Source organism: Oryctolagus cuniculus, chromosome X (assembly GCF_964237555.1).
Source record: "Oryctolagus cuniculus chromosome X, mOryCun1.1, whole genome shotgun sequence".
Classification (NCBI taxonomy): domain Eukaryota; kingdom Metazoa; phylum Chordata; class Mammalia; order Lagomorpha; family Leporidae; genus Oryctolagus; species Oryctolagus cuniculus.
The window spans coordinates 86,044,871-86,070,254 of record NC_091453.1 but is presented as its reverse complement, the minus strand read 5'-3'; the positions used below and the strand labels follow the sequence as shown (position 1 = coordinate 86,070,254).

Genomic DNA, 25,384 nt, shown 5'->3' with positions numbered 1-25,384 from the left:
GGAAAGAAACTGCCTTTCATCTTTTAACATGTATTAATCTGGGGAACTGTGGAATGATTACAAAAGTGATGTGTTTTTGAAAATACACTCTCTGAAAACAGCAAGAGAACAGTTGCATATGCATTGGTTCATTTACACTATCTCTCTTCTACACAATAGTTAAGAATCTAGGAGACTGGGAAGAGAGTATGTCTGTTGTTTTCCAAACTCATGAGGGGATCTTAAGGCCTGTGTATGTATTGTAAAGTGGCATGAATTACAATGATAAATTTCTGGGATAATTATAATTTTTTGTAGAGGCTCATATAATGATCTTGTAGGAAAAATTGCCAGATGTTTCTTAATGTTTGCGTTATTTCATTCTATCTTTTAGTTTAAAATCTTTATTTTTCATCATTCGTTTTTTAACAAACTGAACTGATCTAATCATCACTGTGGAGAGTGTGGTGATTTTGTCAGGAACGTTCAAGGTTTTGTTTCTACTGATTTTAATTTTCTATGGAAGGAGGCACTCAACAAGAGACTCTCATGTTCCATGAAATGTTTTACTCTGATTGACTATTAGTATTCTGATGATTAATAATTTAAGAAAAGCACTGCATGTTTATATGACCTTCGTGATTAAAAAGAGAAAACTGTCCAGAATACTGTTTGGAGATTTTCACATAAAAATGCCTGTATCATCTTAACCACAGACATAACGCTTCTGACATTTTTTGGGGGGCGGGGGGATAGTTACTGCCTCAGACACTGCTAAGATGTTATAGATTAATTTGTAATTTATAACTGTTGGAATTGTTTAGCACAATGAAGACTGAGGCGAGCTTTTCTATCAGCTTTCAAGGACAGACACCACTCTTCTTGACCAGAAAGAACATACTAACTTCTTTTTTATTTATTTATTTATTTATTTTATTTGAGAGTTAGAGTTACAGACAGTGAGAGGGAGAGACAGAAAGAAAGGTCTTCCTTCTGTTGGTTCACTCCCCAAATGGCCGCAACAGCTGGAGCTGCGCCGATCTGAAGCCAGGAGCCAGGCGCTTCTTCCTGGTCTCCCACGTGGGTGCAGGGGCCCAAGGACTTGGGCCATCTTTTACTGCTTTCCCAGGCCATAGCAAAGAGCTGGACTGGAAATGGAGCAGCCGGGACTAGAACCTGCGCCCATATGGGATGCTGGCGCCGCAGGCGGGATGCTGGCGCTGGCCCCAACATACTAATTTCTGTGCATGTGTGAAGTCTTAGGAAGTGAGGGCAGGGCTCTATGAAAGGAGAGCTAGAGAGGTTACTTTGCTAGGATCCAAGAAAATAATTTTTTTAATGACAATAGTTGAATGATTTGGAGCTACACTGTCTGACACTGGCTAGAACATTTATTAAGAAAATGAGATTTTGGAGAATCCCTGAAAGAGGCCAAGGAAATAGTTGCTGCTATACTGATGGTATAGTATGTATTGTGTAGTAGTTGACAAAATGAAGAGTGTTCTTGTACTGGGAGTCATGGACAGTTGTGTGAAGGTACACATGCTTGTGCAGAAGATGGCAACAACAACAACAAAACACTCACATGTGGTTCAGCATGTATTTGACACTATTAATTTGGAGTTGCTATTTAAATCCATTAGTTCAGTGTCATAAAGTGGTGGCATGGAGAAGTGTTTCATAACCATAGAACAAAGAAGTAAAATCAGTTACAAGACTTTTGAATGGATCAGTTTGAATGGATTACTCTATTTAGTGGTTAAAATTTTTATTTCATAAAACTTTTCCATATTTCTCTTTCCCATCTAACAATGATCAGCCACTGCTGAAACCCAAAAGTGTTGATGCTTTTATACTAACACTTGGTTCTAACCTTCATAGAAATGAATATGGCTCATTCCCATATCCCCAGGGATATATGATTCACTGAGCTGGAACTGGAGATTTAGTCTGACCAAAGATCAATTCTTCCTTAGAGTCTATTAATTGTAATACTCTTTCAAAGGACAAGGAAAGCACATTCAAAATAATAGTTGGCATCTGTCTCTCTGTTGTATAACAATAATGGGTAATTAAACTATAAAGCTCTTTGCATGTTTAGATGGAAAGCTTATCAGATTTATTTCATCATACAGGTTACACAAGTAGTAATTACGAAATGTTGGACTTTTTCTCTTCTCCTCCAGTCAAATTTTCCATTTACTGTTGGAGCCATGGGCCCAGGGAATATTGGACCACCACAAAAAGAAGAGCTCAGAAGTAAGTTATGTAACAAAGCAGTATAGATCAATATAATTTTTGTTGGTAGCAAAATTATAGAGTGAGTGATGCTAACTAACACTAGTACTTATTAAGATGAGCTAAATAGCAATGCATTTTACTCATATCCTTGAAAATTTCTGAGAGGAGACTTTAAGTGTTCTCACCCCAAATGAATGATATGTGAAGTAGTACATTTGTTAATTAGCTTGATTTAACCACTCCATAATATGTACATACTTAAAAACATGATGTTTTACACAATGTGTTTAATTTTTATTTAATATATTTAATAAATGTGTTTAGTGTTTATTTATAAATAATTGTAAAAGAGAAAAAACTAAAATAATCATGATAACTAAGAAAGTCATGTGTGACTAGATACCTTCTGATTTTCTAGGATTTCATTACCAAGATACCTAATTTCTTTACCTTCTACCCTCCCATATTCTGGCAACTTCACAAAATTCATCAGTAATTCTTTGCATACTTATTTATTGAGAGTCTATTAGGTACCAAGCCGTAGGATCATTTCTAAAACTATGATAGAAAAGACAAGAGAGAATTCTTGGACTAACTGAGCTAACAGACTTTTGGAGAAAGCAAATAACTACACGATTTTATCTTGCATTAAAATGCTTATAAATAAATTAAAGTCAATATGATATCTTATAAAATCATGGGCCAAATGTAGTAAAATAAATAATTTTTCATTTTTTCAAACTTTTTAAAATATTTATTTTATTTATTTGTAAGGCAGAGTTCTTCTATCTGCTGGTTCCCTCCCCAAATAGCCATAACATCAAGGACTTGGCCAGGCTAAAGCCAGGAGCCAGGAGCTTCATCCAGGTTTCCCACATAGGTTTAGGGGCCCAAGGACTTGGGCCATCCTCCACTGGTTTTCCAGGTTCATGTGTGGGGGGCTGGATTGGAAGTGGATCAGCCAGGCTCACTCGGTGTCACAGACAATGGCTTAACCCGTTATGCCTCAATGACTGCTCCTTTTCACACATTCTTTCACTGCATTTTCATAGAGCTGAACATTTTACAAAACCTTAAAAATACAAAAGGTTCCATTTTGTTGGTCATAATCACAGTTACCAGAAGATGAACAGGGAGAGGAAGTGAATTTCATTCATGAATGTGTCTAATCGTAGAACATTTTATCTGAAAAAAAAAAAAAAAACTGAAATAATGACCAAAAAGAGGTCTGAGGATGGTTTTTAAATTGCTGTTATTATTGCTGTACATATTCAAGGGACTATTTGCCTTATTCAAGAGATATTCACTCCGTGGCAAATTAGTTCAAATTTGGATGCATTTCTGTGCTGTGCTGCCTATATTTCTGACAATGTTGGTCCAATAATCTCTAAATTCTGAGGGCAATGAGTCATCTACAAAATGTTATATATAAATCTGCAGTTAGGTTTTACAAAGTGCATGCTAAATAGAAGCAGATAATTTCAAACTAATTGGCAGAATTGAAAACCTGACAATCAAGTGCATTTCTGGGAATGCTTAAAAGGACTCAAAGTAATGTTCTACATCTAACACGGGTCTCCATTTGGTGATACAATAGAACAAATGTAAGCTGTGCTTTTGCATGCCTACTTTTAAACACTTAAAGATAACAAGTAGAAACCCGAGCACATTCTCAGTTCCACATGAAGGACAGGAGAGAAAGATTTCCTTAGGAGCTCATGTAAAAAATGATTATTGTATTCACTGCTTTTTGTCTCTTTAATAATATATTTTTAAAATAATTATTTAGTTCTTTGAAAGATATAGTTACAGAGAGGTGGAGGCAGAGAGAGAGAGAAAGATGGGGGGGGCAGTCTTCCATGTGCTGGTTCACTCCTCAAATGGCCACAACCACTAGGACTGAACTGATCCACAGCCAGGCACCAGGAGTTTCTTCTGGGTCTCCCACATGGGTGCAGGGGCCCAAAGATTTGGGGCATCTTCCGCTGCTTTCCAGGCACATTAGCAGGGAGCTGGATTTGAAGTGGAGCAGCTGGGACTCAAATGGGCACCCAATATGGGATGCCGGCACTGCAGGTGGTGGCTTTACCCACTACACCACAATGCCAGCCCCCATTCTTTTATATAAAACTTTTTACATATAATCCTATTTATGTTTCTGAAAAAAAGTGTAATTACATTTTTTTCAGAAATGTAGATAGTATCACATGTAAAAAGTATTCATATATATACTACATATGTACAAGAGTATTTGAAAATGCTTGTGGAAAAATGAAATTAAAAATCAATTTAGAAGTGGTGTTGTGTGCTAGTGGGTAAATGCCTGTGACACCGGCATCCCGTATATGCACCTGTTTGCATGTCCTGGCTGTTCCACTTATGATCCAGCTCCCTGCTAATGGCCTGGGAAAAGCAGCAGAAGATGGTCCAAGAAGGTGGGCCCCTACCACCCATGTAAGAGACTTGTAAGAAGCTCCTGGCTCCTGAACTCAGCATGGCTAGCCCTGGCTTTTGTGTCCATTTGGGGAATGAACCAGTGGATGGAGCATCTATCTCTCATCTCTTTCTCTCTCTCTCTCACACACACACACATTCTGCCTTTCAAATAAATACATAAATTGTTTTTTAAAGAGATCAATTTATTTTGGTGCAATTTTTAAAAAATCCATGTATATGACTATCTAGAGAATTGTATGATATATACAGGGTTTTCAAGATGTTCATGGGAAATACAAATTTTGTTCCAAAATAAGCTCATTTTAAAGATTTATTTATAGAGCTGGCACTGTGGCATAGTAGGTTAAGCTTCCTCCTGCAGAACTTGCATCCCATATGGGCACCAGTTAGAGTCCTGACTGCTTCACTTCTGATCCAGCTCCCTGCTGATGGCCTGGGAAAGCAGTCGAAAATGGCCCAAGTGCTTGGGCCCCTACACCCATGTGGGACACCTGGAAGAATCTCCTGGTTCCTGGCTTCGGTCGGGCCCAGCTCTGGACATTGGAGCCATTTGGGGAGTGAACTGGCGGATGGAAGACCTCTCTCTGTCTGTAACTCTGCCTTTGAAATAAATAAGTAAATAAATCTTAAAAAAAAGATTTATTTATGTATTTGAAAGTTAGAGTTACAAAGAGAGGGAGACATACACACACAAACATACACACACACACAGATCTTCCATCTGCTGTTTCACTCTCCATGTGGCGGCCAGGGCTGGATCAGGCCAAAGCCAGGAGCTTCATCCAGGTCTCCCACGTGGGTGCAGGGGCCCAAGCACTTGGGCCATCTTCTACTGCTTTCTCAGGCCATAGCAGAGAGCTGGATCAGCAGCACCCATATGGAATGCCAGTCTTGCAGGCAGCAGCTTTACCCTTTATGCCACAATGCCAGCCCCAATAAACTGATTTTTAAATTCCATTTTCCATAAACTTTTTGGAGTACTTCATATACATGGGGAGAGAGGGGAGGAGAAAGAGAGAGAAAGAGAGAGAAAGAGAGAGACTGCCAACATTGATGATCTCCAGGCAATTGGATTGTATATTCTCCTATTTTCTTCTTTTTGCTTATGTGCTTTTTCCAAATTTTCTGATTATTATTACAGTTCTGCAATGTATTGATTCTATACTGATAAAATATTTAAAGTCAGTTGTTACTAATTTAGCTTGTTTTGACCAAAAAATGAGCTGGCGATTACAAATAGAAAATGTTTTACTTCAATTATTCCAAAATGAGTGTGAAAAAAAGAAGCAATTTAGATGGGTGAAACAAGCAACAGGCTCAGCTTTATCTTGCCTTTCTTCACAGTCATCCCGCAAACCAGTGATGAAAATAGCAAAGAAATCTGGAATCCACAAGAGGTTCCAGAAGGAGCAGAGCATGATGACATGTGGGATATTAGAGAACTCCCAGAGTAAGTCAAATGAAGCCAGAAATATGTTTAGGGGTTTAAGTTAGATGTGTCATCTGATACCATCCTATTTTTGACAATATTCATAAAGTAACTTATACCACATAAAAGATAAAACTACAGTGACAGACAGAAGGCATGTATAATTGATGATTTTTCTCCTTTTAGAGTAGAAACAAATAATAAAACATAACACCTTCCTTTCAGTTATTATCTAGCAAGAAATGAAAAATACAGTCATTTCCATTATAAATTTATATTTAATGCCAGTTTGTTGTATACTGTGAAACTAACAGTGGGAGAAAACCAGCCCATTAAATTGCAAACATTCATGCAAACCAAATTACAAAACCATGTTTACATGTCAAAGACCTGCTTTTAATTACTTAATGTTCTACAATTTTGATAAAAGGCTGTATTCTCCCTCTAATTACCAATTATTTCCCAGACTTATTTACTGGATATTTCAGGCTTACTCTTAGTATTCAGTGTACTTTGCAAACAGGATTCAAGTCTTGCTTTGTAGCCATTTCAATACCATAGAATTACAAATATGAAACTTAGAATTATTATCATAAACAACCCTCCATTCTTATTTTAAAAACCACTTATAATTCATTTAAAGTATGTTTCAATTCATAGATTAAACTAATGTTTTAATATACTAAGCTTTAAATATATGTATTTTAAAATATAATCTTGATTGAATATTTACAATAGCTGGAAAAACAAAGGTAATATTTACTAAATTATAATGTACTTTATGAATTCCTATGAACTTTGGTGGCAAGTTATCTAACAACTTTTCTGATTCTGACTACGAAATTATCCAGTACCTAAACAAACATATAACAACAAAAAAACCCCTATGCTCTATCTTCTATATCAGTTCTGAAAATAGAAGCAGTGGGAGCCTGCAGATAATTAACTGAAAAGAAGTATTCAACTTTCAAATTAACAATGTCAAAAACCTGTAAACCTCATATAAATGAAAGATTCCAAAGCAACACTTCCGTCTGCATTCTAAGAAAGAACAGAGTAAATTTCAGATTATGTTTATACAGTAGTCACACATTGGTATGAAATGTAAGAAATGAACCACTCTTTTGTCATTGTCTAATAAGTGCCAGTCATCCACTTGCAGCTGTGGGGAGCAACTCGGACTAGACTAAGTTACTGGAATTAAGACTTATTCTATGCATCTGCTTTCCCACAATATGGCGCTGGGAGAGGAGGAAACAGCTTCTACACAGCTGCCTCCAGTTCAACCAATAAACAGCAGGACCTGCTCCTGATTGGAGGAGGGCAGCATACTCTGCGTGTGGGTAGCAGAGTTGGGATTGGTGGAAGAGGACTATAAAGGAGGAGAGAGACAACATGCACCAGGAACATCTAAGGGGAACATCTATCTGAAGGAACACCTGTGCAGCCCCCGAGAGAGCTGGCCGGCGGTGTGCCGCTCTCCCGCGGAAGTGGGGAAAGTGGCTAGGGGGAACCGCCCTTCCATGGAGGTGGAAGGGTTGGTAGCCAACCCGGGAAGAACCAGCAGCAAACCCGGGGAGGGCCGAGCAGACAAAAGAACAGAGCAGGGTCCTGTGTCGTTCCTCCACGAAGACGGGGAGTGACATAATGGTGCCGTGACTCGGATATGAAGCCTAGGCAGGGTTCAGTGTCACTCCTTCACGAAGAGGGGGAGCAACATAATGGAGCCGTGACTCGGATCTGAAGCCTAGGCAGGGTTCAGTGTCGTTCCTCCATGAAGAGGGGGAGCGACATGCAGCAAGCTCCAAATTTGAGTAAATTTTTACTTTTAATCATGAGATTTGATATTCTCTAGATAGAACATCCATGAAGCTTTAACTGAATCACTTCAGTCAAGATATGAACAAATTGCTTTATAAAGGATTTTAATCTTTATTTTCTACCTTATGAAAATACATTTCAAAATGTCTCAATGGGTAAAGAACAGTAAGTTCACACACACAACTAGAATCACAACAGGCCAAATAAAGCAATAAGACCATGGGCTAAAGCTCTTTATTTGAAAGAGTTTTGAAGAAATATTTGGTATTTAATTAGGTATAAAGGATGAGAGGGAAGCATGGAAGATGATGCAGAGATTACTGGCTTGAGTGATTAAGTGAATGGTGAAGCCATAGACCATGATAAGGAATGTAGTGGAGAGGCAATGAATTTGGCTTTGGATATGCAGACTGAAGTGCCTTTCAGACATCCAGATAAATCTATGTAGTAGGCAATTGGAAAATTGCATCTGGAGCTCAGGATAAGAATAGAAGCTTGAGCAAATCCATTTGGGAGTCATGATCCTTTCTGTTTTGTCTTAGCTTGGCTTCACCTGTGTAAAGATTTGGTAGCTGTCGTAGCCTATTGATAAAAAAGAAATGCCTCATATCAAGTAGCTATTTACTGTTAATCCCTTTCAAACTCAGAGAACTCCCTTTTCATTCTTGGGCATTCCTATTTGCAAATGACAAGAAATTCAATCTAGTCCTTCAGTTTTCCTATCCATTTCTTCATTAAGGTAAAATTAAACTGAAAAAATATATAAATATTTGTTTCATTCCATCTAAAGAGACAGGGTAATTTTATGGCTCAGGGCTTCTTTTTGTTGTTGTTGCTGTTCCTAAGATATAGTGGCTTTATTTATTTTTAAAAATTATCTATTTTAAAAATTTTTAAGGTGAACAAATTTTATGTATTTCATATATACAGATTTAAAAACATAGTGATACTTCCCACCCTACCCTCCCTTCCATGCATGCTCCCATCCTTCCTCCTCCTTCCTCTCTTATTTGCTCTTTTAATTTTTTTAAAGACTTATTTATTTATTTGAAAGTCAGAGTTACACAGAGAGAGGAAAGGCAGAGAGAGAGAGAGAGAGAGAGAGAGAGAGAGGTAGAGAGAGAGGTCTTCCATCTGATGGTTCACTCCCCAACTGGCCACAATGGCTGGAGCTGTGCCGAAGCCAGGAGCCAGGAGCTTCTTCTGGGTCTCCCACATGGGTGCAGGGGCCCAAGCACTTGGGCCATCTTCTACTGCTTTCCCAGGCCATAGCAGAGAGCTGGACTGGAAGTGGAGCAGCCAGGACTCGAACCGGCACCCATATGGGATGCTGACGCTTCAGGCCAGGGCGTTAACCTGCTGTGCCACAGCACTGGCCCCTGCTCTCTTAATTTGTACAATGGTCTGTTTTCAGTTTACTTTATACTCGTAAGATTAACCCTACACAAGTAAAGAGCTCAAGAAATAATAAGAAGAAAAAAACATAGTTCCTCAACAGTAGAGACGAGGTCTATAAACAATAATCAAATCTCAAAATGTCAGTTTCACTCTATACATTACATTTTTTGATACACTATTAGTTACCACAGATTAAGGAAAACATATGCTGTTTGTCTATTTGGGCTTATTTCACTAAATTAATGGTTTCCATTTGCATAGATTTTGTTGCAAATGACAGGATTTCATTGTTTTTGACAACTGTATAGAATTCCATACTATATATATATATATATATATGCACACACACACAACCACAATTTCCTTATTCAATCTTTAATTGATGGATATCTGGGTTGATTCCATATCTTAGCTACTGTGAATTGAGCTGCAATAAACGGGGGGGGGGGGTACAGATCCCTGTTTCATATACTGATTTCATTTCCATTGTGTAAATTCCCAGGAGTGGGGTTGCTGGGTCATATGGTAGACCTATTTTCAGCTTTCTGAGGTATCTCTATACTATCTTCCACAATGCTGTACTAGTTTACATTCCCAACAACAGTAGATTTAGGGTAGATTAGGATACCTTTTACCCCCATCCTTGCTAGCATTTGTTGTTTGTTGATTTCAGTATGAGAGCCATTCTAACTAGGGTGAGGTGAAACTTCACTGTGATTTTGATTTGCATTTCCCTGACAGCTAGTGACCCTGAGCACTTTTTCATGTGTCTGTTGGCCATTTGAATTTTCTCTTTGAAACATACCTGTTCAAATCCTTTGTCCATTTCTTTTTTTTTTTTTACAGGCAGAGTGGACAGTGAGAGAGAGAGAGACAGAGAGAAAGGTCTTCCTTTTGCCGTTGGTTCACCCTCTAATGGCCGCTGCGGCCAGCGCGCTGCAGCCGGCACACCGCGCTGATCCGATGGCAGGAGCCAGGTGCTTATCCTGGTCTCCCATGGGGTGCAGGGCCCAAGTACTTGGGCCATCCTCCACTGCACTCCCGGGCCACAGCAGAGAGCTGGCCTGGAAGGGGGGTAACCGGGACAGAATCCGGTGCTCCAACCGGGCCTAGAACCCGGTGTGCCGGCGCCGCAAGGCAGAGGATTAGCCTAGTGAGCCACGGCGCCGGCCTGTCCATTTCTTAACTAGATTGCTTATTTTTTTAACTTTTATTTAATGAATATGAATTTCCAAAGTACAGCTTATGGATTACAATGGCTTCCCCCCCCCATAACTTCCCTCCCACCCGCAACCCTCCCCTTTCCCACTCCCTCTCCCCTTCTATTCACATCAAGATTCATTTTCAATTATCTTTATATACAGAAGATCAGTTTAGCATATATTAAGTAAAGATTTCAACAGTTTGCATCCACATAGAAACACAAAGTGAAAAATAGTGTTTGAGTACTAGTTATAGCATTAAATCACAATGTACAGCACATTGAGGACAGAGATCCTACATGAGGAGTAAGTGCACAGTGACTCCTGTTGTGTTTATTTTGTTGTTGTTGAGTGTCTTGAGCTCTTTATAGATTTTGGATATTAACTCTTTATCAGTTGTGTAGTTTGCAAATACTTTCTCCCATTCTGTCAGTGACCTCTTCAGTTTGCTGAATGTTTCCTTTGCAGTGCAGAAGCTTCTCAGCTTGAGGTAATCCCATTTGTCTGTTTTTGCTTTTGTTTGCCTGTCCTTCTGGGGTCTTTTCCAAGAAGTCTTTGCCTATGCCAATAGTTTCAAATAGCTTGAGAATTGGAATTAGTTCTTCTTTAAAATCTGGTAGAATTGACCAGTGAAGCCATCCGGTCCTGGGATTTTCTTCTTTGGGAATGTCTTTATTACTGATTCAATTGCCATCTTGCTTATTTTTCTGTTTAGATTTTCTATGTCTTCATGACTCAATTTTGGTAGACTGCATGTGTCTAGGAATCTATTCCTCTGTGGCTTAGTAGAGTGCCTGCTCTTTCAGTGAATACCCAGAAGCTTGCACTGGGTGTGGCCAAGGAGCTTTGTTCAGTACTCTGGGGTGGGATGAGTATCCAGGCTTACACTCAGATTGGGTATGGTAAATCTCATGTATTGTCAGCAGCGGGGAAGATAAGATCTCCTCTGTTGGTGTAATCACACCCTCACCTCCTCTCTTCCAAGATGATCAGTTCCCAGGGTTAGCCCACAGAAGGTGCAATATTCACCTGTGCTGCTGCATGAGTAGCACAAAAGGTCAGTACAGTCCTCAGTGTGAGCACAGATCTCTCTGCAGTGACCACCCCAGGCAATCAGGGAGCTCTGAGCCTCTGGCACTGGACAGTGATTGCCCAGAGTCTCAGCTACACCCTGCACTCTATTGTGCAGTCACAGGGTTTCCACAGTCACAACACACAAGTCTCCCACAGTCACAGGGTGCAGAGGATCTATGCTTCACCCCACTAGCCTGCCTAGTCAATGGAGAAAGCAGAGACATTTTCAGAGCCAGTCACCTGTGAGTGCTCTGCCTTGGCAGTTTGAGCCCTGGAGCCTGTGAATTGTTGAGAGGGTAGGGGCATCTCACAATACTATGTGGGTGCCCAGCCCCCTGTCAACTCTCCCAGCCAGACTCAAAGTCAGTGGGGGACGTGGATTTTTCCCTCTTGTAATATCCCTTATGTGCTCATAAGAGCTGCGGCAGCCTTTTTGGTGTCAGAATGGTGCCTTCTCCCTGTCAGTTGCCAGGTGCCTTGCTGGGTGATGAGGAGAAAGAAACATGCTTTTGTTTTGCTGGATTAGGCAGGTACCCTGGCCCCTACTAGGGATCCTGTTCAGACTCCAACACTACTTGGTCCACAGGGCTCTCCCTCTAGTAATATCACCAGTGGCATGGATTGCCACTGTCTACTTTCACCTCAGGATATTGGCATGTCCTCCAGCTCTCAGCTACAGGGGTTGTGTGCACTTGTTTCTGCGTATCCTCATCTTCCCCACTGCTTCATGGCATCCCTCTTCCTTCTGTAGAATTTCCACTGCAAATTTCTCTCCAACTCTCACCTGAGAATGCACTTCCTCTGCTTTTTTCCCTTCATCTAAAGCAGTATATATTTTTCCCTATTCAGTCATCTTGAATCCACTAGGCTTAGTGCTTCTATAAACCATTCCACCCCCTTGGGTTACAAATTTGAGAGGAGGGAAAGATTCATGAATTGAGATGTGTGGGGTGAAATATCAGGAAAATCTTTCCTTGAACTAAGAATTCTGTAGATTTTAAACACTATAGCTTAGCGGTGTTGACTACATTATCAGTGTTGCTAATTTTAGAGCCAGAAAGGTTCATAGATAGCTCAAACCCATCCCTTCCATAAACTATACAAGTATAGATGCTGAGACCCATAAGTTTGTGAACTTCACCAAAGTCACACAGCTAATGACAAAAAGAGTACTAAATCTGGATTTTCTAGCTGTACTTTGTGGTTGAAAATTAGCAGCAGAGTGTTTCTATATCTATCAAATCATGTGTATGTGCCTACTATTTCTCTGAGCCATTGTTTTTTAGGAACCTTCCTTTTTTCTTTGTCTCCTTTTTACCTGTGTTAGAATCTTTTTGGAAGTTCCCTTATACCATTCTATTTGTATAGCTCTAAAACAGTATTTTAGAAAAATAACCCTAAGGGCAAGTTTGGCTTAGGATGCTATTTAGGACATGCACATACATCAGAATGCCTATGTTCAAGTCCCAGCTCCACTTCTGATTCCAGCTTCCTGCTAATGTGTGCCCTGGCAGGCAGCAAGTGATAACTGAAATAGTTGAGTCTGTGATACCTACATGGAATAATTGGATTGAGTTCACAGCTCCCAACTTCAGTCTGGTTGGGCCCAACTGCTACAGGCATTTAGGGAGTGAACCAGCAAATGGAATCAACCTCTCTCCTCACTCTCACTCTCCCCCCTCCCCCAATAAACTGGATGAATAATTTTTTTTTGTTTTCTACATTTTTATTTTTTAAAGTTTTTGTATTCTAAAATCAGAGTTAGAGAGAGGGAGAGGCAGAGAGAGAGAGAGAGAGAGAGAGAGAGAGAGAGATCCTCCATCTGATGGTTCATTCCCCAAATGGCTGCAACAGCCAGAGATGGGCCAATGGGCCGATCTGAAGCCAGGAGCCAGGAGCTTCCACCATGTCCCCTATGTGGGTGCAGAGGCCTAAGCACCTGGGCCATCCTCCACTGCTTTCCTAGGCCATTAGCAGGGATCTGGATTGGAAGTGGAACAGCTGGGACACAAACCAGCACCCATATGGGATGTCGCGGATAGTGGCTTTACCTGCTATGCCACCACACCAGCCCCTGCTGTGATTTTTTAAAATTAAGCTTATATAAACTACATCATAATCTACTTTTATTTTGCATTATTGTGCTTAATTTTAGTGTCAAATTACACATTTCTTGTACTACACTCTAAGTTCTGAGACTGAATTCAGTTAATATTTGAGTCTCATAGTAGCACACAGAGTAGACAGCCAGTCTGTTATTAGTCAAATGGAAGGTGTGTCAACAATTTATTTTTCAAGAAATGTATTTTTTAGGAAATTTTGTTGGGGCTGGTACTGTGGTATAGTGGGCAAAGCCGCCATCTGCAGTACTGACATCACACATGTGCACCGGCCTAAGCCCCAGCTTCTCCACCTCTGATTCACCTCCCCACTTATGTGCCTGGGAAAGCAGTGGAGGATGGCCCAAACTCCTGGGCCCCTGCATCCACGTGAGGGACCCGGAGGAAGCTTCTGGCTTCTGGCTTCAGACCGGCCCAGCTCTGGCTGCCACGGCCACCCAGGGAGTGAGCCAGTGGATGGAAGATCCCATTCTCCCTCTCTATCTCTCCTTCTGATTCTCTGTAACTCTGCCTTTCATGTAAATAAATAAATCTTCAAAAAAATAATTTTTGTTTATTTGAAAAGCATAAAGAAAGAGACAGAGATACATCTGGATGAATAAAATTTTTAAAAGAAAATAATTATGTGCAAAATAACAATCCTGCTTTGCAATCTTTGATATGTTTTACCTACATTTATAAACTTCTGTTCCTTTATGTTCTGTATGCCTGATGAACTGCAAGGACTTTACTTATTTAGTTCTTTTTGGTTTTGGAATAGTATGTCCTCATAAATTTCTAGATTTCTGCTCTGTGACAGGACATTACTCTTTCATTTGCTATCAATTATCAGTGATCCTTTTTTTTCAGATATGAGATTGTATTCCAACAGCAAGTGGGAACTGAAGATATATACCTGGGATTGACAAGAAAAGATCCTTCAACAGCGTGTTGTAATGAACTAGTGGTAAGCCTCTCCTCCCAACAAATTTTCTATATGACTGTTATAGCCAAATTGACTGACTACTGTATGCATAATATTATAGGCAATAAATAGTGTGTGGTTGCTGTATTTCAGGTATAGGGGAATAATAGGATAGATAGCTAAAATTGGTAATATGTTCAAAATAAACTGTTTATATGTGTTGGATAAAATTTACAAATGAACCAAATAAAATCATATGACAAGCACAATTTCTGGTCCTATTAAAATGACCTAATCTGATTGGACTGAATTTTCTGTCACTCTAATTCTGTACTGTGCCTGCCATCTGATTGGTTAACTTCTGTGAGCTGGCAGGCAATCAGAATGAAATATTTCCTTCTTTGAATCTGTCTCATGTCTTATTTCTGTATTTCTTGTAATGACTCAGCTTGCAATGAGAAATTTAAAATGTATTTTATTCTTAATCTTTGGATCTGAACTTATTTATGACTTAAAATACTAATAGAACATCTAAAATATTACTTGTCTTCCTTATCCAAAGGGCACTGTAGCTTGCTGGAGTGCATCCTTTGCCAATCACAGCTTCTATATAACATTAACAGCAATACCAACAATACCAGTGATACTACCTTATTTTTGCTTGTTTGATTCTCATAGTGATCTTGTTGAAAAGTCTGGGCCTCATCTAAGGTGTGGAATTCAACTAATTTTGGCAACATATACAAGAAATTCTGGTATTAAAATTTGTTTATTGAGATCAGGGACTGTGCTTCTATCTTTTTCCATCCTATCTCACAGTACATTACAGAATACTGAAGTACCTACAAGAAATGCTTAGTGTTTTTCCTTAAGCAAATGATAAATGGAATCTCTTTTGCTCGAACTTTAGGCTTTCTCTTATTAGTTGAATCAAGTAATATAATGGGAACAGTGACAAAGTACCTCAGGAAATTTTTCAAACTCTAATGAGTTAAGGTTTCAAGTGATCTTGAAGTAATTAGCTCCCAGGGTTTTACCAGTAATATTCAAATTTCTTTCTCTTAAGTTACTGTGAAATTACATTTTTGATGTCTAGTGTTGAGGACTGCTCTCAACTCTAGAAATTCTAGGCCCTAAATAAATAAAATTGTCGTAAGCCTTTCCATTTCTCTCATACAAATTGCTACTAGTTTTAATAAATAAAGGTATCCTGAATGAAGAATGTTGGAAATCAAATCACACCTCATAAAAGCAATATACAGTTTATCTAAATCTCAATAAATACATCAGAAGAAACTTCATCCTTTCCTCTGAATTTACAGTTGACTTGGGAGACCAAGCTAACATAAATGAACTAATGTTTTTAACAATTAACCTCAGTGTGGACAATTGTAAGACTACCAGGAATTCAAGTTCGGATAAGTCATGGACACCACTTCAGGGTAGCAGCAAAGAGGACACTTGTTGGTGCTTTGGCACTTGGCCATTTCTGTGTCATTCTTTTTTCTCTCTATTTACTTTTTTCTCTTTGTCCTTTATGTTTCTTCATTTATTCAATCTTTAAATACTTAGTGAATGCAGCTATGTACCAAATATTGTCCTAAATAGTAGAGATGCAAAGATATATAAGAAGCAGTCCATTGTCTTCACGAAATTTATACTAAAGGAGATAGATACCTAACAAATCTGTCAGTATGGTAAATACATATTTAGAGGCATATATCAGGTGCATGGTGACATAAAGAAGGAAGGGGCCAACACTGTTTGAGTGGATAGGATTTTTTTTTACAGGCAGAGTGGACAGTGAGAGAGAGAGAGAGACAGAGAGAAAGGTCTTCCTTTGGCGTTGGTTCACCCTCCAATGGCCGCTGCAGTTGGCGCGCTGCAGCCGGCGCACCGCGCTGATCCAAAGGCAGGAGCCAGGTGCTTATCCTTTTCTCCCATGGGGTGCAGGACCCTAGCACTTGGGCCATCCTCCACTGCACTCCCGGGCCACAGCAGAGAGCTGGCCTGGAAGAGGGGCAACCGGGACAGAATCCGGCACCCTGACCGGGACTAGAACCCGGTGTGCCGGTGCCACTAGGTGGAGGATTAGCCTATTGAGCCACGGCGCCAGTCGAGTGGATAGGATTTTGACAGTGGATGAAATTCCAAGAAAGGTTTTCCATGCAAAGATAAGATTACATGGAAAGGTATCCAGGCTGAAATTGTGTGGCATATTTGAGTAAGCAGTGAGTATAACAAAAGCAAAGCCACTGCTTTTGACTCCAGTATACCATATTGGTTTGCTGGTTTGAATCCTGTCTGTCCCACTTCTAATCCAGTTCCCTGCTAATGCACCTGAGAAGGCGACAGAAGATGGCCCTACTAAAAAATCCATGTGTAAGTTTTTCATAAAATACATTTTCATTAATATTTTAAGTACCTTTGTATTTCATGCTCAAATTCATATGCTTGTTATTCATGTTAATAATAATACAGTATTTCCTGGAAACTAAAACATTATCAAATTGTAAATGTGCTATTTATTTAATGACAACACTTTAGAGGAAACAAAGTTGGTGCATTCCCACATTAAATGTACACATTGATTGTGTGATGCATCCCAATATCAGAAACATTAACTGTGGGAGAAATTACACATTATAATTGGCTAAACATATTATTTGGGTCCTGAACCTGGTCAATATGTAGCAATATGAGTAAAATCCAGCGACTTTAAAGAAAAAAAAACCCTTGTTTAAGCTGATGAAAGAAATAGTACAGTCTGTTTAAGTACATGGAGTGATTTGGGATTTAAACATGCACAGGAACCACCCTTTCCTTGACCTTCCCCAAATTCCAAATAAGAAAGCAATGTTTATGAATCCCAAGACACAATAATGGCCCTAAACACAATTCTGAGTTAAGAAAATAAACATCTTCAGCAAAGCTTCCTTTTAACCCCAATCCCAAGGAACCTCATCACTTCAGTTCCACCTGCCTTATTGTGACCCTCTGCTGCTTTGCTTCCCAGTGTGTAGCTATCAAGTTTCCCTTGATTTAATCCATATTTAGTTATTTTAAAACTAAAGCTAAATCTATAGGTACAAGTTCTTTTTTTTTTTGCATTTTATTTTTTTTAACTTTTATTTAATGAATATAAATTTCCAAAGTACGATTTATGGATTACAATGGCTTCCGCCCCATACCGTCCCTCCCACCCACAACCCTCCCCTTTCCCACTCCCTCTCCCCTTCCATTCACATCAAGATTCATTTTCGATTATCTTAATATACAGAAGATCAGCTTAGTATACCTTAAGTAAGGATTTCAACAGTTTGCTCCCACACAGAAACATAAAGTGAAAAATAATAGATGATTTTTTTTAAATGATGATGAAATCAGATCAGACCTATTGTCATGTTTAATCCCAGTGAGAGTCAAGTTGGGAGTTGATAATTTCTTTCTTTTTTTTTTTTTACAGAAGATCAGTTTAGTATGCATTAAGTAAAGATTTCAACAGTTTGCACCCCCATAGAAACACAAAGTGAAATATATTGTTTGAGTACTCGTTATAGCATTAAATCTCAATGCACAGCACATTAAGGACAGAGATCCTACATGAGGAGTAAGTGCACAGTGACTCCTGTTGTTGAATTTACCAATTGACACTCCTGTCTATGGCATCAGTAATCTCCCTATGCTCCAGTCATGAGTTTCCAAGGCTATGGAAGCCCTCTGAGTTCTCCGATTCTTATCTTGTTTAGACAAGGTCATAGTCAAAGTGGAGGTTCTCTCCTCCCTTCAGAGAAAGGTACCTCCTTCTTTGAAGACCTGTTCTTTCCACTGGGATCTCACTCACAGAGATCTTTTGCCAGAGTGTCTTGGCTTTCCATGCCTGAAATACTCTCATGGGCTTTTCAGCCAGATCCGAATGCCTTTAGGGCTGATTCTGAGGCCAGAGTGCTATTTAGGACATCTGCCATTCTATGAGTCTGCTGAGTTGTTTTCCTTTAGCTGCCAAACCTTTAAAATGTGTCTATGAGAAAGTCTAACATATAAAACACAAAGGGGCTTCAGAATATTTATGGAAAGATGGAATCAGAAGGAAAGTTTATTTTGGTGCAAAAAAATGGAAATCCATGCACAGTTTTTTCCCATAATGTACATTTCTATGAACTTTGTGAAGATCCTTTATAAAAGTACCACTGCCTTGATTAAAAAGGTACAATCCCCATTCCTGCCATGAGGCAGCCCTTAGGTGAATGGCTGGGGTTCTTTGAAACACAATTTGAAAGATGCTGATTTAGTCTCTGCTCCTTATATTACAATTGAGAAACAAAGGTCAGATGTGCATGTTACCAAATACTCATGTAATTTAAGGGAAGGATAGTAATAAGGCTAGAGGGCTTCTTGTTTTTAGGTAACATACATGTTTTCCATTAAACCTCATAAGTAGAAGGCCCTTAAGTTATTTTTACTTTATTTCATTTTATGGTCCCTTCCATCCTCTATCTATATTCCCCATCCTTCCCCTAAAGACTCCCAAAGTAATTGGCTAGATATATATCTTTGAGCACATATGTATTATTGTTTTCTATAATTTATTAAATTCAACAAATATGTATGAAGCACTTACTATACACCATATGCTGAGAGTTAGATACTAGAGATACAGTGTTGAACAAAATAGACATGATTCTCCTTCTGTCAAGGAATTTTCTGGCAAGACTTCAAACAATCCATAAGCAGCAATGCAGTGGCAGCTACTTGATGGACTTGCCAGGCTCTCATAGACTCATACAATAAAGAAAAAATGACCCCAAAAGTTTATTACTTAGAGGAAGTACTTACTTGCAGTTTGTTACTTACACAAGCAGTATTAGCGAGATCAGTATATCTTTGTCCATAGGATGGATGACATCGAAGCAAAGGAGTCAGATGGAAGGTGACATGAGCAGTGGAGCTCGTGTTGCTCAAAAGCCAACTCTAGACTCCAGCTGGCTGTTTTATAGTGTGTTTGTTTGTACCCAAGGGGAGAAAATGTTAAAAGTTCTTTGCCAAACTGGAAAAAGGGAGTATGATGAGCAACTACCCGCTGGCAGCCTCCCACAAGATAGGGAGTCTCCCACAAGGTAGAGATTCAGAAAAGAAACAACACTGAGGCAGTTTCTTTTGTCTTTCTCTTTCCTGGGAGGATCACAAGATGTTCTGCCAAGACCTGGATCACGCTGTAAGTGAACTTTATCCATGTAGCCGATGTGGATAGTGCAAGTTAGCTAGAGTGCCATAGTGGAGACATTTTCCCACATATGCATTCCGTGAATTAACATTTTGTCTTAGTTGTTTTCACTTAACATAATGTAATAATAACAATAGCAAATAATTTATGTAATGCTTATTATGTGCTGGGCAATTCTCTAAATATTTTAAACATAGTAGCTCATTAATCCCTATACCACCCTATGAAGTAGGTGCTATTATTACTCCCATTTTACAGCTGAGGTCACTGAAGTACAAATAAGTAAAGTAATTAACACAAGGTCACACATTTAAAGTCTGGCAGAGTTGAATCCAGGCAGTGTGTGCAGAGTGGGTGCAAAGAAAAGGAGAGGAAGTCCAAGCTGATTTCACAATAGAGGTACCATTTTGACCTGAAAATCTGAAGGAAACATAACAATTTGTTAGGCAGCGAAGGGCAAAAAGGTGTCCAATCAAAGAGAATAGCATGAACAAAGGCATAGTGCTATAAAAGTAGGTGGTGATCATGAGAACTATTTGTGAATGTTCTTTTTTTTTTTTTTTTTTTTTTTTTTTTTTTTTTTTTTTTTTTTTGACAGGCAGAGTGGACAGTGAGAGAGAGAGACAGAGAGAAAGGTCTTCCTTTTTGCCGTTGGTTCACCCTCCAATGGCCGCCGCTGCAGCCGGCGCACCGCGCTGATCCTGGCAGGAGCCAGGAGCCAGGTGCTTTTCCTGGTCTCCCATGGGGTGCAGGGCCCAAGCACCTGGGCCATCCTCCACTGCACTCCCTGGCCATAGCAGAGAGCTGGCCTGGAAGAGGGGCAACCGGGACAGAATCCGGCTCCCCAACCGGGACTAGAACCCGGTGTGCCGGCGCCGCAAGGTGGAGGATTAGCCTATTGAGCCACGGCGCCGGCTTGTGAATGTTCTTGGAGCCTCAGAATGCACTGACATGGAATAATAGAGAAAACAAAACAGAAAATGTAGCTTAGGGCTAGTTGTAAAAGCCTTTAATGTCCTACCATGTGCTATGAACTGAATTGTGTCCCCTTAAGATTCATACACAATGGGAGCCCTAGCTCCCATTGTGATGGTAGCTGGAGATGGGATCTTTGAGGAGTAGTTAGGTTTATATGAGATCATGAGGTTGAGACTCTCATTATGGGATTAGCAACCTTATAAGAAGAGACACTAAAAGGCTTGCTTGCCCTCTCTCCACCATGTGAGGACACAGCAATAAGGCAGCCATCTTCAAGTTAAGAAGAGAGCTCTCACCATAACCCCACAGTAGTGACACCCTGATCTTACACTTCCAGCTTCCAAAACTGTGAGAAAAAAAACAACTGTTTAAACCACCCAATCTATGATATTTTTATTTTGGAAGCCCAAGCAGACTAAGACACCATGAAATTTGAGCTTTATTTTCTGGGCATTAGAGTTGGAATATGTTTTAAAGGAGACCAGTTAAATGACTGCATGTATATTTAGGACAACTCTAGTGGCAGTGTGAATGTTGGATTTGGTGTTGATTATGGTGGCAGGTAAGTGAAAGTTTGGGAGACTAGTAGTATGAAAACCAGTTATGCAGTTGTACTAGACCAGGTGAGAGAAGAGCTTGTATTGTGGCAGTGGGAACAAAGGAAAAAAGAAATGCTCCAGTAGACATTTTGGAGGAAATACTAATAGGACTTGGAAAGTGATCAAATGTGATATGTAAAGGAAAAACAAAAGTTAGATTTCTAGCCTAGGTGACCACGTGAACAGTGATGGCACTAATCAAGATATGGGAATGTGGCCGGCGCCGTGGCTCAATAGGCTATTAGCCTCCACCTTGCGGCGCCGGCACCCCAGATTCTAGTCCTGGTCCGGGCGCCAGAATCTGTCCCGGTTGCTCCTTTTCCAGGCCAGCTCTCTGCTGTGGCCAGGGAGTGCAGTGGAGGATGGTCCAAGTCCTTGGGCCCTGCACCCCATGGGAGAAAAGGATAAGCACCTAGCTCCTGCCATCGGATCAGCGCGGTGCGCCGGCCACAGTGCGCCAGCTGCAGCGGCCATTGGAGGGTGAACCAACAGCAAAGGAAGACCTTTCTCTCTGTCTCTCTCTCTCACTGTCCACTCTGCCTGTCAAAAAAATATATATATAAAAAAAGATATGGGAATGTAACATGGTCACATTGAATAGTTGAGTTAGAAGTGGTTTTCATTTCTTTTTCTCCTCTGGATTTCCCACAGTATTTTACATTTACCACCCATTACTTTCAGAATGAGAGTAAGCAATCAAAGCGTGGTTTTGTTGCAGTGATGGGGGCATGGAATGAAAAGGGGAAAAGATAGTTCTAGGAGAAAGGTAATGCGGTTTGTTTATATTGAGTTTGAAGTGCTAGTGGGAAATCTTGTTGGAAATGTCCAGTGGACTATTAGAAATAGAAATCTATATGGACCTCAAGGAGGAAAGGATTTGAAGATGTTTATTTTCAGAGTTGATGATGTTTATGCTTTACAGGTGTTAGAATATATTGCCTCAAAGTGCTGGCTTTGCATCAGCCTTGAAATGAAGCAGAGCTTATTTTAAGAGGGATGCTGTGAAAGTTGTAGGAATGGGGCTAACTGTGAACAAAATAGATGGCCATTGGAATGGGTCAACAATCAGAGACAGAATTCAAGCAGAAGCATTGTAGATTCTTACTTCAGTTCTAGAGCAGCTGTTGAAAACCAACAGGATCAGTGAAGTGAGGTTGGGATTGTGGCATAGATTTAGAGATACAAAGAAAGATAACGGAGGATGTAAAAAAAAATCTGTTATATAAACAAACTAGGAAAGAATAAGAATCTGTCTACCCACGAGGACAGGATTTACTGAGGTAGCAGACCTCTTGGGTCCCAATTGAAGAGTATCGGAAAGGAAACTATAGGTATCAAAGATATGTAGGAAGGTAGATTGCCTTCTCCATATGACTATTTGTGTCAGGTTATGGGATGAATACCCTGGGGATATGGGTCAGCAGATTTCCATTTTCACTGTTGAGTCATGAACAGCAGACTATTTGTAAAATCTAAAAAATGAACGGGACTAGGATCATCGGTATTCTTCCCAATGGCCCATTGCTTGTTCTAGGAGAAGAGAAAATAAGCCTACACATAGCCTGGTTTTGTTTTTTGAGCTATATGTATACATAATATTTTGGTGCATTTATTTCAATGGATCTATGTTGATAAGAGAACATTCTGATGTGACCTAAAAACAAATGATTATGCCTCTTTTTTTGTTTTTCATGGTCACCTCCTCCCTGGAATATGAGCCCTCCCCAGCCGCTAAACCTCACTGAGAATGGGGAGAAGGGGACTGTCAGCTATGGCATAGAAGTCAGTCACCATGTGGCACACACAACCAGGAGTCACATGTTTATAACACATATTTATCTCAGAAAGCACTATCAATCATTCTGCAGCAAAGTGTCTGCTCATCCTCTGAGAATTAACTTATTTTTTGAATAGTGTACTTCTCAAATCCTAATTTCTCTTTCAAGATTAAAACAATCACGTTCGTTTACTTTTACTGAATAAATTCAGCTGCTTGATAAAGAAATGTATTGTTGTTTTCCTTTTAAAATTCTAGAGGAGGGATGCCTGTTTTGATAGGCTTCCTGATTTTGCTGACCTTATTTGATTGGTTACATATCAGACCATGGGGCAGGGAGAAGGATATTTGAGTTATAATATGATTACTTATTTCAGCTCAAGGCAGCATAGTAAACCTTTAATTAAATTTCCAATAATTCTCTAAGTAATATACACACATTTATAGTTAGTATAACACTCCTTCATAATGATGATGGTGGTGAGAGAGGAAATTAATATTTCCTAAAAAGCTGTATATTTTTGATCATGAAAGTAATATATATGTAAAAATGTTAAATACTTAAATTAGAGTTGAAAATAAATGTTTGCCATAATGAGATAGAGAAATAGAGACAGAGAGCGTTTGAGGGGTAGAATAAGGTTGGATTCCTTAAACATATTACTTGGTGATAAAAACCAGTGATTTTATTTTTATTATATAATTTTGGTAATGTTTCATTAAAATATCTGAATCACATGGCCTGGAATCCTTGAGCTGAAACTAGCAGAAACTTCTGATAACATGTGAACAGATTTACAGGTTGACCTTGAACAACACCAACACCTGAGGGATGAATAGAGGAGACGCTTAGAAGAGTATTCAGAGATGGGAGAAAAACCATGTCTACTGTTATAGGGAAGTAACACAGGAGTAGGATGCAGAAGGAACTTTTAAGTTTGTTAGTTGAGAAGCCCTTTTGGTGGTCTTTAAAAGAGCTCAGTTTCAATGTCATAGCCAACACCAGTTTGATGATAAGTGCATAGAAGTGAGGAAGAGAAGGGAACAAATAGAGATTATTCTTTGAGGGAATTTATCAGTGAGGAGGAGGGGAGAGAGGACATAGTTGTTGAGACAAGATTTAAGAGCATTTTTTGTTTTTTTGTTTATTTTTTAAGATTAGAGTCTCAAATATGCTTTCAAGCTGATGACAAGGACTCATTATTCACCTATTCATGTAGCATTTTAGTACCTACTGTGTGTCTCTAGAGCCAGTGAACAAACAACAGTGAAAAGGTAGCCTTGTTACGGGCCCTTAGCAGCCTTTTAGAAAAGGATGGAGATATTTTCAGTTGTTAGAATGATTACAAAATGTCCTTATCATCTAGTATGAAACAGCCAAGAATACCTTAAATCTTACAATAAGAGGGATAGTCCTGAAAAATGAACACTTGCTTTATACAAAATTCCAGTATTTCTTCCCTCTAGTTTAGAAAAACTGATTAGAAAAAGAGAGATTGAAGTGAAAGATGGACACTCAGCAGGATTCCACCCTGTAGACTACACCCACTTTCTTAAAACATGATTTTCTCATTACTTTAATGACCCAACTCTCTCCTGATTTTCTCCCAAAATCAGTGGGCATTCGTCCTCTCCTTTGCTCCCAAATCACTGGTTCTTTCTCTTCTGCCTGAAGTTCTCTAGATATTTTTCTCTATCTTTCCTTTTTGTTCCTTGGCTTTAAGTACTATGTATCTCTGTTGTCTCAACTTCTCCTATGAGATTCAGATTGGTGTAACCAGCTGCTTACTTTGCATCTCCCACTTGTTTAACAGGCAACATAAACCTAACATGTCCAAAACAGAACTCTGATTTTCCCCAAACCTCTTTTTCATTCATCTTCCTCATGGCAGCAAGTACCATTGCTCAAACTAAAAACCTAAATCACCCTTCATTCCTCTTTCCTTTGTACTTCATATTCAATCCATTGGCAGTTTTTACTGGCTCCGTCTTCAAAATACATTTTAAATCTAGCTAATATTCATTATTACTGCAACTGCTATCACTTTTCAAAGCATCACCATCTCTCACGTGGGCCATTATGATTCTCTCCTTACTCAACTCCTTGTTTGACTCTTGTTTTCCAACAGCACTTCCACAGAGTGTAAAACATTCTATTTAAAAGTAAATCAGTCACATACT

General features: G+C 39.4%; 2 protein-coding genes across 5 annotated transcripts in view; one reads left to right on the top strand and one right to left on the bottom strand.

The window, feature by feature from the left end:
- Nucleotides 1-19,633, bottom strand: part of NUP62CL (nucleoporin 62 C-terminal like) — a 109,318-nt gene extending 89,685 nt beyond the window's left edge. For 2 of the 4 annotated variants that reach the window (XM_051827229.2, XM_051827230.2), the window contains exon 1: nucleotides 19,462-19,616. The gene's annotated coding sequence lies outside the window, so the exon portion shown is untranslated. Of the gene's footprint in view, nucleotides 1-19,461 lie in introns of all 4 variants that reach the window. The other 2 variants (XM_008272850.4, XM_008272852.4) reach the window with 2 other exon arrangements.
- DNAAF6 (dynein axonemal assembly factor 6) overlaps nucleotides 1-25,384 on the top strand; it is a 55,929-nt gene that overhangs the window by 12,233 nt on the left and 18,312 nt on the right. Inside the window, exons 3-5 of the mRNA XM_008272848.4 lie at nucleotides 2,166-2,238; nucleotides 6,022-6,127; nucleotides 14,571-14,667. Coding sequence (XP_008271070.2) covers nucleotides 2,166-2,238; nucleotides 6,022-6,127; nucleotides 14,571-14,667 — 276 coding nt within the window. The remainder of the gene's footprint in view (nucleotides 1-2,165; nucleotides 2,239-6,021; nucleotides 6,128-14,570; nucleotides 14,668-25,384) is intronic.